This window comes from Lemur catta, chromosome 20 (assembly GCF_020740605.2).
Source record: "Lemur catta isolate mLemCat1 chromosome 20, mLemCat1.pri, whole genome shotgun sequence".
NCBI classification, from domain to species: domain Eukaryota; kingdom Metazoa; phylum Chordata; class Mammalia; order Primates; family Lemuridae; genus Lemur; species Lemur catta.
Window position 1 is genome coordinate 31265893 of NC_059147.1, and position 13278 is coordinate 31279170.

General features: G+C 56.7%; 1 protein-coding gene across 1 annotated transcript; it reads right to left on the reverse strand.

Annotated features, from left to right (window-relative positions):
* Positions 1 to 514: 514 nt before the first annotated feature.
* On the reverse strand, positions 515 to 11830 carry KCNG4 (potassium voltage-gated channel modifier subfamily G member 4). Its single transcript, XM_045533703.1, has 3 exons — positions 11081 to 11830; positions 659 to 1384; positions 515 to 592 (listed from the first exon to the last, which is right to left on the reverse strand). The coding sequence occupies exons 1-3, from the start codon at positions 11828 to 11830 to the stop codon at positions 515 to 517; spliced, it is 1554 nt and encodes a 517-aa protein (XP_045389659.1).
* Between the last annotated feature and the right edge of the window lie 1448 nt (positions 11831 to 13278).

Here is a 13278-nt window from a genome sequence, read left to right on the forward strand (position 1 = left end):
GGGGCGGCAGCTGTGCTGGGGACGTACGGCTGGTAGTGGCAGGCAGAGAGAGAACTTATCAATCCCTGTGGAGCCTGTGGAAGGGCTGGGAGGGGAGATCTGATCGGAAGGGATTGCGGTGACTGGACCCTCTGGCTTGTGGCCCAGGAGTTAGGGTCTTAGGGACACAGTGGGATTCTGTGGGTTCGATCCTCAAATGCCGACGGTGACCAGAGTTCTGCAGGCATCCAGAGCCTAGCTGGGATGTCAAAGACTCTGCTGGGAAGGAAAAGAGAAAGGAGGGCAACTAATCCAGCAGGACGGGGTGTGCTCGGGATGCACAGGGAGAAGGGAAAAGGCCCCACGGGGCCAAGGATCACAAAGACTGAGCATCTTGGCCTTGTGCCCTCCCGGCCTGGGGCGTCCTCCCTGGGGCTCTAGAAACACACCACCGGGTGGTCCACGCGGGCTGTTCCTGGGTGTGTGTCAGCCAGGGTGGTGGGCTGAGGGTACCGTGCTCATGAGGGGCTTTGAGTTACACGTGCACGACGGGCAAGGCGCGGCTCTCCGGGATCAGGTTGTTGACGTCATTCATGGGCTCGTGCTCAGTGGCCTCGCTGGCGTCCAGGAGTTCACAGTCGCTGGCCGTGGTGGCATCCAGGAGTTCGTGATCGCTGGCCACGCTGGTGTCCAGGAGTTCAAGATCACTGGCCGTGGGGGTGTCTTGCAGGCGCCTGAGACGGGCCTGGAGCTGTTCCTGCTCCTTCTTGAGCTCCAGGTAGGAGTGGGAGAAGGTGTGGAAGATGGACGTGGCCGGGAAGGCCATGATGAGGATGCCGCTCAGGATGCTGCTGAGGGCCACCATCTGGCCCGGCACACTGCGCGGGACCATGTCCCCATAGCCCACCGTTGTCATGGAGATGATGGCCCACCAGTAGGAGGCAGGGATGCTGGTGAACTCCAGGACCCGCCCGGACTCGTTCTCGGCCACGTAGACCAAAGGGGAGAAGAGGGTGACAGCCACGCCCAGGAAGAGGAGGAGGAGGCCGAACTCGCGCGTGCAGCGGCGCACGGTGAGCCCCAGCGTCTGCAGCCCCAGCGAGTGGCGGGCCAGGCGCATCACGTAGAGGATGCGCAGCGCCCGCAGCACGCGCAGCACCAGCCCCACCTTCTCCAGGTAGGAGCTGCCGCTCGGCCTCTTGCCGTCCTCCGGGGGCTCGTCGGACACCGCGAGTGACACGTAGTACGGGGAGATGGCCAGGATGTCGATGATGTTCAGGGGCCCCTGGAAGAACTGGCACTTGTTCTGGGCCTGGACAAACCGCAGGCAGAACTCCAGGGAAAACCAGGCCACGCAGATGGTCTCCACGACGAAAATGTAGTAGCACTTTCGAGAGCATTCACCCTGGGGGAAGGAGGCAACAAAGGCAGGGTAGACAGAGACCCGCATCGGAGCTGGAAATGGGGGAGGTGACGTCATGCTGAAAAAGTGCTTCTGGGTGTGTATCGATTGAGCTCTGCGCTGTAGACTTGTTTGTCCACAAACATCTCTTTACACAGCTTTCACGTTGCGGCTGGGTACGTAGCTGGGTGCTAGACCGCCCTGTCTGGCCTCTCTTGCAGCTAGGTGTGGCCAGATGGCTAAGTGCTCACCTACGGGGTGGAAACAAGTGGTGGGAACCACCTCGGGTCCACGACTTAAGACACTGGTGTGAACTCCTACACACGCTTTCCGCACTTCTCGTGAGCTGGGACATCGCAGACGGGACTGCACCCCAGCTCAGCACAGGCAGATTGGACCAAGGCCCCGGGGGAGGACAGGACACCACGGGGGAGAAAATCCAGGTCCCAGAACGGGAGCTGTCTGGTCACCTAGTTCCCTCACTTGGGGACTATTGCACGAGAGAGAAATTTTGTTCAAAGCCGTTCTATCTTGGGGCCCCTTTGTTACAGCAGCAGCCTCTGCCTTAACTGACACGAGCACCTCTCGGTACCGTGCACTGCTCTGCTGCCAATCACTCAAGCCACGTAGCAATCCTGTGACCTCATCTGATGGCCCAGAAATTGGTAGCAGCAGTGAGATGGCTTACCTGGGCGCACACACAGTGGGTCGTAGAGTTTGACCCCAGCCCAGGTCTCTTAGCCACCACACACTATTTTGTAACTTCTTTGTCTACCAACCCTCGTTCATTTGGCCAACAAAGATGTATGGAGGGTCCACTGCGTGCCAGGTGCTGTGCCAGGCTCTGGGGGCGCCGTAACCAGAGAAGCAGACATCGCTTCCGGGGGGGGCGTGAAGGCCAGTGGGGCAGAGGAGGCTCCTGAGTCTCCGGAACAGCCCTGCGACGTGTGATTGCCGCTCTGCACACAGGGCCTGTCTCCTGCGGCAGGTCCCAGTGTGGGGGGCGCTGTTCTGTATTTTGTTCCCCCTGTCCCTGCCTCCTAACAGAGCACTGCCACCAGCCCTGCTGCCACTCAACTGTGGTCCTTGAGCAAAAAGCATCAGCCTCCTCCAGGAGCTTATGAGGAACTCAGAATCTCGGGCCCCAGCCCACAGCACAGCATCAGAATCTGCCTGTTAGCAAGACCCCCAGGTGACTCGTGTGCACACATTACGGTTTGCCATGCACTGGTCTGGTGTGTGGCTCTCGACGCTGGCTTCACGTTAGAAACCCCTTGGGGACCCTTGAAACATCCGCTGCCCAGGCTGGGCTCACAGAGATTCCAATTTAATTGATCTAGGTTTGAGCTGAGCAGTAGAATTTTCCAGAAGCCCCACAGATGACTCAAATGTGGAGCCAGAATAGAGAACCTTGCTGTAAATATCACACACATATACTTGATGGATGAGTGTATGAATGACGGAAGCCAGTTGCCTGCGTAAAAAGCAAGATGTTGACAACTGCAGTTTTCTTTGGATTAAAATGCTCTGGGGTGGAAAAAGAAATCATTTCCAGTGCCTGGGCCCACAGGAATCCTAAATTGAAATGTTCCTGATGTCTGGCCCTGGAGAAAGGGTAACGGGCTAGACCATCCCAGTCTCGCCTGACTGCTCTCTGGTGCACCGCAGGGTGGGAGGCAGGGGTGCCCAGGGGCGCAGTGCAGAGCACTCATGGCCCAGTTTCAAACCCCACCTCTTCCACCTGCTCAGGCAACTCACCTGTCCCCTCTAGACTTCCAGGCCTCTACTCTGGGAGGGGCTGTTGCAATGAATGGGAAGGAAGCAGACACAGCCAGCAGGACGCTGCGCCTGGCGGGCACACAATGCCGTGTGGCTATTTTAACTGATGATACTTTGGTCACAGACAATACCCTGGCTGGTCAGTACAAGGATAGCAACACCCTCCTCCTGTTGCTGGATTTGACAAGAAGGTGAGAAAATTCTCCAACGCACTGAGAGGCCTCTGCCACGACTGTCACGATTGGCTTCAGGATCCTGGAGGGCTCAGGAGTTTGGGGTCCTGATTCCCCAGTCCTGCTGCAGACTTGCTGTGTGACTTTGCAGTGGTCACTGCCCTGCTCTGTGCTTCAGTTTGCGATGGAGAGGCTGGAACAGAATCACTAGTTCTTGAAGCCGATTCAGAGCCCCCTGCACCAGAACCCCCCAAGGCATTTGTTATGAATGCAGACTCTGGGGCCCCCAGCACAACACCAAAACCCTAAGTGGGGCTGCCCAAGAATTTGCATTTTCACTCTGGGCTACATTCTCCCTACAAGACTCTTCCTCTGTTGACATTCTGGGAATTTTTCCCTGGGCTTAAGAGACTGGTAATCTGGGAATAAATTACCCCACAGCTGAGGAAGGTGACTCCTGAGAGGCCTAGAAGGTTCTGTTGGGCTCTCCCTCTGCCTCCGGGGTGGCGTTTGCATATTCAGGCCATGCACACCAGCTCCTCCTGCCGCAGCCCGGCCTCCTGGCCACCTCCCTGCACTGCAGCAGGGCCGCTCTGCCGAGTCACCACACGCACAGGGCTCTGCTCTGCATCCCTGAGCCAGCCGCCCCCCCGCCGGTTCCTGCAGAAATGACCGCATCTGCAGCCGGCGTTGAGGTTGGGGGGGAATTTGTGGAGCTCAAGCTGAGGACGTAATTCCCAGCCCAGCCAATATTTGAAAAAACAAGAAAAAGGGAAAGGAAGAAAAGAAAAAATTATTCTTTCTCCCTTTGTGGAAGTTTCTAGGTGTATTTTGTAAGGAGGGTGAACAATTCATCCTGTTCGCCCCAGGTTTGAGCACAGAAAGTTCTAGGTCCTGGGAACGCTGTCAGTCCCGGGCAAACCGGATGGTCAGTCACCCTGTTCATGAGTCTTGTCACCTGGGGGGTGAGGTGTGCTCTGAAGTCGGCCTGGAGACGGCCGGGGGCGTGAACGACGGAGCAACCCGGGCTCATCTCACAGACTGCGTGGAGAGCAGCCCCTGCAGTGGGACACGCGTGTGGGTTTCCGTCTGTGGAAGCCCGAGAACGGCAAACCCATCTGCGGTGCACAAAACTGTCACAGCAGCAGCTGCCTCTGGGTGGGGGAGGGATCAACTGTGAGGGGCCGTGATGGAGCTTTCTGGGGTCATGGGAATGTTCTACCGTAACAGGGGTGAGAGTTACATGGGCGTAGCCATCGGTTAAATTGTACAGCTAAGATTCATGCATTTTAAGGTACGCACATTTTACCTGTAAAACTGTGAAATAAAAATGATAGTAAGTGATTTGGGTGGAGAGAGGACGGAGAGAGAGAGGAAGCAGGAATGGCCAAATAGTGCCCATGGGTGGAGCTGAGTTCTGAGTCCTTGGGGTTCGTTATATTATTCTGTTTACGTTGCAAATGTCTGAAATTTTCCATAGTGAAAAGTGAAAAAATCAAAAGAGAAGAAAATCAAAACTACAATGAGATATGACTTCACATCCACCTGGGCGGCTGAGATCACAGAGGCAGACGGTAGCGAGGGCTGGAGAGATGGTGAAGTCGGGAGCCGTGGGCACGGCTGGTGGGACGCAGGATGGTCAGTTCTGGGCAACGCGGTCAGCACTTCCTCAAAAGGTTAAACTTAGAGTGGCTGTCTGTCCCCACAATTCCACTCTTGTGCACAGATGGCAGCAGGATTATTCATAATAGCCCCAAAGTGGAAACAACCTACAAGTCCATCAGCAAGGAATGAATAAATGCAATGTGGCATATGCACACAATGGAATATTAGTCAGCCCTAAAAAGGACTGGAGTAGAACACACGCTACAACATGGAAGAGCCTTGAAGACGTCATGCTCAGTGCAAGAAGCCAGATGCAAAACCCACAGTGTGTGACTCCAGTGCATGAACTGTCCAGAGCTGACAAATCCACAGGGATGGAAAGCAGATGCCGGGGGCTGGAGGAGGGCAGAATGGGGGTGGCAGCTAATGGGTGTGGGAGTAAGATGGTGGTGATGGCTGAACAATCATGAACACACTAAAAACCACTGAACTGTGCACCTTTGAAGGGTATCATATGTGCAATATATCTTTATAAAACAGAATCCAGCGTCCGAGTCTGAGTTGGCCAAATGGTCCCGGGTGAGGCAGTGGGTGGGGTCCTGCCCAGACCCCTTCCCGCAGCGCCAGAGCAGGGCTTTCAGGGCACAGCCGCTGCCCCAGGGTCTGTCTGGACAGGCTGCTGGGCAGACGGCTGCAGGTGCGCCGAGGGCCAGTGCTGGAAGCTCCAACCCAGAGGGGCTCGGGGCCAACAGTCTTGACCTTGGAGCCGTCCTGCTCTCCTGCCCTTCACAAGGCCCCCTGCACCCCACCTTCTGGACACGGCCCTTCTCACTTCTGGGGCAGTTCTTGGGCTCCCTGCTGTCCCCACTGCTCCTCTGGGCAGCTCAGGCCTCCGGCCCTCTCCTCCCTGCCGCTGAGGATGTGCGATGTGGGTCTCCTGCCCGGGCCTCGGCCCCGGTTGTTTCCTCTGAGACTGTCCCGGGACCTGGACGTGCTGACTCACTGTCCCCGGCTCCCTCCTCCAGGGCTGTGGTGATGACTAGGCCTGGAAACAGGGGAATGATTAGCACAGGGCTCTGATGCGTGTCTGCTGACCCCACATCTCACAGCGGCCGTCCTACACCGAGGGCTGGGCACGTCCCATCACCTCCATGCTGGTCACCGAAGGCAACACCTTAGGGACCCCCAGCTCCTAGCACAGCCCTGCCGGCCCGGGGCCTGCGCGTGAGTCTGGGTGGCGGCCTTTGCACTAGGCCTTGGGGAAGGCTGGGAGCCGGACCGGAGATGGGGGCTGTGACGGGGCGGAGGGAACAGTGGGAACAGCAGTAGGACGGGGGGGCTGGCACAGGAAAGAGGGTTTCTTTTTGGCTGGGACACAGGGAGACTCAGCTGGGGGGAAACACCCCCGAAAACAACAAAAGCAGGATAGGAGGCATTCACTAGAGCAATCACCAAATGTCAGCGAACACAGAGGCTACAGAGAACGGGGCAGTCTCTTCCGACACTGACTCCTGATCAGGAACCGCCAGAGGAGGAGGAAGAGGAGGAGGAGGAGGAAGCTGGCTCCAGCAGAACCTTCTTATTAAAGGGCGGGAAGGATGGAGGTGGGAACTGCGGCCCGGAAGGGGAAGGGGAGCCATGTCTGCAAGGCGCGGGAGGGCGTTGCTTCCGGGGAGGGGCCCGGGAGTCCTGCCTGGTCTTTTAAAAATCTCCCTCTGCACCCTCCTCCTCCTCCTCGTGTAGCCCCCCGTCCTAGCGGGGTGCAGAAACTCCCACAGCACAGGCTGTGACAGAAAGCGAGAACCACGGGTCCCTCCCGCTGACCCCACCATGGTTCTGCCGCCGCCGGGGCTGCAGCAGGGTGTGCACGGCTGCTTGGCGGTGTCGCTGAAAGCCCCGGCAGCACTGGGGCAGGGGTGGAGTCTAAGGTGGGAAGGGACGCGGTGGGGGCTGGCGGGGCTGGTTGGGAGAGTGGTTTGTGCCCCTCGTGCAGTGCAGGGCTCCAGCCCAGAGCGGGCCCTCGGGAAGGACGTGCTGAGTGACACACCAGGGGAGAACGGGGGCCGTGGACGGAGGAGACAGTGAGTGTCCCCTCCCTGCTGCACCAGGTAAGCAGGTCCCCCTCGGTCCTCACTGCTGCCCTCCGAGCTGGTGTTGTTATCACCCTCCTTTATAGGTGGGGAAACAGAGGCGCGAGGAAATGCAGGGACACATCCAAGCAAAGAGCCGGTAGCAGCAGAGCTGGGATCCGACCAGGGCTGGCAAACTAAAGGTCGGGGCTCGTTCCAGGACACGCTGCTGTCGCAGTGGTTGGGGTGGCTCAGTGGCAACGAAGGGGAAGAAGGAGGTTCGCTGCTGCTGGCCAGGGGCGTTCAGCCTCCCCCACAGGGAGGGAGGGAAAGGCGCCAAGGCCACGTGGAAAGGGCGGGAGGGATGAATGGCAGGGTGGACACGAAGGCAGAGGAAAACAAAGACCCTGGGAAGCTGCAGCACAGAGGCCAGGACAGGGGCTGCAGGTGCCCAGAGCGGGAGGACTCGAGGGACCAGGGAGTCCAGCTCCTCACAGGCAGGAGACTGGAGTCCAGTGGGTGACGCCACCTGCCGTGGGCAGTTGGAGCTAGATTCGAGTCCTGCTGGTGAAGGGGCAGGAGCAGGAGGCCTGGGAACAGAATGCTGGCCCGGGTCTCAAGCTTGTCCTGTCCCCTGGAGGTGGGGGTCTGTAGTGTGTGTTTGCACCTCCAACTGTAAAACATCCACGTACAGTGGATGTTACTCGGCCGTAAGGAAGAAGGAAGCACTGCTCTGTGCTACTGCGTGGGGGACCCTGGGGACGTCATGCTGAGTGGAGGGGGCCAGACGTAGAAGGCTGCACATCGCACAACTCTGTTTCTATGAGTCGTGTGGAGTAGATACGGTCATAGAGCCGGAAAGCAGATGGCTGGCTGCCAGGGGCTGGGGGGAGGGGAATAGGGAGGGGGAGGGGGAGGGGAGGGGGAGAGTAATGGGGGAGGGAACGGGGAGAGACTGCTCAGTGGGTACAGGGTTTCATTTGGGGTGATGAGAAAATGTTTTGGGACTAGATAGAGGTGGGGGCTACTGAACACGGTGGATGCACCACGTCCCACTGAATTGTTCACTTTAAGATGGTCAGTTTTAGGTCACATAAATGGCAAGTCACTCTAGAAACTGGAGCAGGGACGCTCAGAACGCAAGGCCAGAGAAGGTGAGTCTTATCTCCAGCACCGAGCAGTGCCTCGGAGGCAGCCAGCGGCTGCTGCTGAGCGAGGGACAGTTTGGCCGTGTGGCTGCCTGTTAGCGCACACCTAACCAATGGCGACGACCTGCAGTTGTCGAGCCCCTGCGTGTGTCGGCACTGCCCCAGCCGCTTTATAAATCACTCTTGTCATCCTCCCCATGAGCCCCTGAGGAAAGTGCCAAGAGCATCCGCATTTCACACATGAGGAAACTGAGGCTCAGGGAAGTTAAGTGGTTTCCCCGAGATCACTGGGTCAGTAAGGGGTGAGGCTGAGACTCCAGCCCTGGGCATCTGTCCTGTGCACTGTCACGGTGGACAGACAAGCGCTTTCCAGAGTCCGGCTGCCTCAAAAGCACGCAGGGCCGCCGAGGGTGTAGACTGGAGTTGGAGTGGCCCAGAATTGAATGGCAGTGTTGGTGTCGTGTGGTCGTAGGGGGTCGGGTTTTAGAGCCAATCAGAGGGGAGCTCAAATCCTGGCTCTTCCACTTACTAACTGTGAGCTTAGGAAGGTGATGGAACTTCCCCAGGCCTCAGTTTCCTCATCTGTGAAATGGGGGTAGCAGTCGTAGTCCCTTCCCAATACCGCTGGAAGGATTACGACAGCCCGTGGTGTCAGATGCCAGCCTTGCGATGGGAATGAATCCCCCAGGAATCCAGAACTTTCAAGTTCAAGTGCGTCTCAGAGGTGCTGGGGCGTTTGGCTTGGCCCTTGCTGTCTGCACTGCCTCCTCCCCCTCCATTTTAATTTGCAATCTCAGGTCACAGATAGTGACCTTTGAGTCACTATCAAGTTTACTCCAAGGATATCGCTGAGAGAAGTTAGAAAAAGAAAAGGGAAATCTGCTTTCTCAAGTGGGCTCTAAGCCTCCAACCTCGTTTCTGAGAGAGGAGCTCTGTGGGCTATATCTACCCCCACCCCCGGGGCATTAATTCATCTGCGTGGATGCCATCCGGGCCCCTTGGGACGACGTGGTCCCCACACCGGACGGGCACAACCTGTCCCTAGAAGCAGCTGGCCAGAGTTAGCAGCCGCTCTCAGACTAACGTCCCCTGGGGGCAAATACAGAACACTGGGGACAGCACATCACCTTTTTATGTAAATGTGAAGCCACGGTCAAGACCGCCCGTCCTCAGCCTCCCTGGTCTCTGAATTATTATCTACACAGGAAACAGACGCCCCGGGCGCACACAGAGGTGGTCTCACGAGGGAGAAAGCACAGATGTCTCCCGCTGAGCAGGGCAGAAATCCCTTTTATCCCAGGGGGGCGCACAGCTGCCGGGTTCCGCGGCTCCGACTTCGGGCTGCCCAGTTGCAGGCCTGTCTCCCGCTCTAATTTGATTTCCCGGGTTGCTGTTAAGCCAGGCCTGGGATCAGACCCTTCGTAATTTTCAAAGCATTAGGCTTGCAAAGATCTTGGCCCTTCGCCCCTACCGATCCCCTCCCTCTCCGGCAGCCTCTGAGAGGGACAGCCTGTGGCCACCAGGGGTCTTCCCTTAGCCAGGGGGACCAGGGGCACTTAGGGAGTGGGGTAAGTTCACTTATTTTGTCTTAATCTTTTCACTGCAGAGTCCACGGGTAAGTATTTCTGCGAGTACACAGGCTCGTAAAGCACATGCTTTTGCGCTAAAAAGAATGAGAAAATTCCTATAGCCTTCTCCATGGGAAACCAAGCTGTTGCAAAATCCAAATATTTTGGGTTTTTTTTTTTTTTTTTTTAGGACAAGACATTTATAGGTTGGACAAGACACATTTGACTCAACAAATGCTGACTGAGAGCCTACTGTGTGTGAGCAAGGCACGGGCCGGTTCTCCATCTAAGTCCTTTCTGTCTGGAAAGTTCTCTGATCCTCCTGTCTTGCCCCGGGGTTTGTCTTTAAGGGAAGGGACCTGCGGTGAACCGACAGCTGCTGTGAGCCGTGTGCGGAGTGCGGTATTTCACGTGTGTGTTTTATCTGTCACTGCGCTCCGGCTGCCGTGGTGTGGTTGGGGTGTGGGGAGCCCTGGAGGAGAGCAGCACAGAGACGGCAACATCTTAAATTAGGAAACAATTCAGTCTCTACGTGACGCTCTGCCCTGACGCTCTCGACAAAATGCCGTGTTTCTCTTTCACCTCTCAGACCACCTGGCTGGGGGGTGGGTGGTCTTGGGGTCTCCTCTCCAGCTCCCTGGAGAGTGCAGGAGTGGACAAGCGCAACCCCGAGCTCTGCCCTCCTGGGCCAGGGTCACTTGCACATAGCTTGTCCCTGAGTTTCCATCCAGTGAGACTGGCGGAGACACTCAACACTGCAGGGAAACTGAGGCCAAGAACCTTTGCTGTGATCCGTGTCTTCACTATGTAACTCCAAGGAGACTACACATCCTATGCCTCAGTTTCTTCATCTGAAAATGGAGCCGGGGTGCCCAGGAAAATGTTAGCTCAAGAAAGCAGGGATCTGGGGCCTGGCCTCGTGCTTGGCACAAAGTAGTTGCTCAAACACGTGTTGAGTGCACTGAATGCGTCAATCTTTGCAGCAATGTTACCCATTTTACGGAGGAGGAAACTGAGGCTCAGAGAGGTGAAGCGACTCGCCCACAGTAGCAGAGCCGGGAGAGGTGAGGCTGGGCCTGCCTGGCCCCCTGGGATCAGGCGTGGCTTTGTCAACATCCAGGGTTCAGTATCAGAGCCAGGGCGTGTAATGACCTTGGTGGGTCTCTAAACCAAACATAAAAAAACTATCATTTACGACAGTGGTGGTCTAAAAATGAATATAATCCGTGCTGGAAAAATATTCATTTTTTTCTCTTAATTTTAAGAAAGGAAGACATTTTCGTGGGCCCCTAGGAAGACATGTGGGGCCCGGGCAGCACGCGCGATGGCGCAGCGGCCCCGCCCGCAGGCCACTCACCTTGTCCTCCTCGGCCCTGAGGTCGGGCATGGTGCTGACGCACAGGCTCACGGCCGTGGTGGCCACGAACAGGATGGACAGGCACGCGAAGACCTTCCCGGGCAGCCCGGACTGCGGGTTTTCCACCATGTCGCGCAGCCGGTGCATGCAGAGCCCCCAGCGCGAGGTGTGCGCGTTGGGCACGCGGGCCTCCCCGCGCCGCGGCCGCGCCTCCTCCCTGCGCAGCTCGGCCAGCTCCTCCAGCCTCTGCAGCAGCTTCCGCAGGCAGCACTTCTCCAGGTTGGCTTCCTCGATGCCCCAGTAGGTCAGCTCCTCCTGGAAGGACAGCGCGCACATCTCCTGCAGGAGCACCAGCTTCCCGGCCGCCAGGAAGCTCGCGATCACCCCGAAGGCGCTGGGGCTCCTGTCGAAGAAGAACTCCTGGTTGTCCTCGTCGTAATCGTCGCAGAGCTGCGTGATCTCCTCGTAGCTGCGGCAGAGCCTGAGCTTGCTCAGGCGGCTCAGCGGGAACTCGTCCAGCGTGCTCCAGGGAAGGAGGTACCTCCTGCCCCCGACGTTGACCAGGATCTCCTGCCTCAGGTCCGCCGCCGGGCAGGCGTCCAGGGCGCCCACCCTCCGGACCCTGCGGTAGTAAAGGCCCTTGATGGACGGCGTCTCCACGCGGCCAGGCAGGAGCTGACTCAAGGGGCTGCAGGACCCACGGTGGTGGTGTCTGGGACGCAGGCCCCTGGCTCTGGAAGGCGTGGGCATCGCGGAAGACGTCCCTGCGGCGGAGTACTGGGTTTACCCGTCTGACACCCAAAGGGAAAAGGGCAAGAAAACAGAGGGGAAATCAGGCTCAGGGCAGAGTCCCAGATCTCACTAATTAGACGTGCTCACGTGTGCTTTCTTGCAACTGCACCTGCATCATTCATTCTTGTAACCCTTTCATTCAACACGTATTTATTGGGCACCTACTATGTGCTTGGGAAACATCAGCGAACAAAACCCTTCCTCCATGGAGCATGTGCTTATATCTCAGAAAATCTCTCTGGAATGAGCATGGCATGGATTGGGCCTTGAGTAATTCGGTGCTGAGGCAGGGAAGTCAGAGCTGTGTGGTCTTGGGCATGTGGCTTAACCTCTCTGATCGTTCAATTAAATGACAAGCCTCACACCAACTTTGCAAGGCACAGGTGGTAAAAAGACCACTGAAAAATGTTGGCTCTCCCTGGCTTCACCACAATGCAACACATCAACATAGCAAAACTACACTTGTACCCCATGAATATATACAAATAAAAAAAATGTTTTTAAAAAAGAGTGCAGGCTCTCAAGTTCACTTCCAGCTTCCAACCCCTTATGGACTGCCACCACAGGTGGGTTACTCAGTCCCTCCGAGCCTTTCACTTTGTCTGTATGAGTGGGGCAGTTTGCCCACGTCGTAGGGCCCGGTGAGGGTTACACACAGTGCTATACAGACAGTGTGTGTGGATAACACATCTAGATGCTTGTGATGTGCCGGGTTTCCCCTAATTAACTCATCTCAACAACCTCACGAGGTAGACATTAGTAGCTCCACCTTATAGATGAGGAAACTGAGGCACAGACACAAGGTTAACTGTCTTGCCCATTGTTTAGCAAGCACCTGACATCCAGGAAAGCTTGGGGAGGGCCAGTTATTGAAGGTTGGAGGAGACCAGGAATGTGACTGTGCCGAGCACAGCATCTACCTCTTGGGGGGCCGGGGGGAGTCCCAGAGCCCTTGCCTGACCCTTCTTGTTTGCGTTCTCACTGGGAGGACTTTGCTAGGAGGGGGAGGAGCATTTCGTACTTTCAGGGACAGTGCCCCTCCATGTTCACTGCTTGCCCCAGCCACCCTTGCTGTGTGACCTTGAGCCAGTGACTCCCCCTCTCTGGGCCTCCGTCTTTCATCTGCAGAATGGAGGGGCCTCTAATGCTCTCTCCATTTCAGACCTATTTGGGGCACTTGACTTAGACTAAGCCTTTTAGATTTAGCTCATTCTTATATTTTTAAAAATCACTTCCAAAATATTTCTCATCCTCAGATCCTGCAAGCATTCCTTGTGCTATTCATGCTAGCCAAAGCCGTTCCCAAAGCCTCTGTAACCCTACATTTCAAGATGCACTCCAATCAGGAGCAAAACCTGGCAGCTGAATGGAATTAAAAGTTCCTCTCCATTTCAGAGCCAGCTGGA

What these genes read in the sequence shown, in the direction of transcription:
- KCNG4 (XM_045533703.1), bottom strand. Translation starts at nt 11,830, where the DNA reads ATGCCCACGCCTTCCAGAGCCAGGGGCCTGCGTCCCAGACACCACCAC. An exon ending in TCAGGGCCGAGGAGGACAAG is followed by an intron (nt 1,385 to 11,080) that starts GTGAGTGGCCTG and finishes TCCTTCCCCCAG; the next exon opens with GGTGAATGCTCTCGAAAGTG. An exon ending in AACTCCTGGACACCAGCGTG is followed by an intron (nt 593 to 658) that starts GCCAGCGATCAC and finishes GACGCCAGCGAG; the next exon opens with GCCACTGAGCACGAGCCCAT.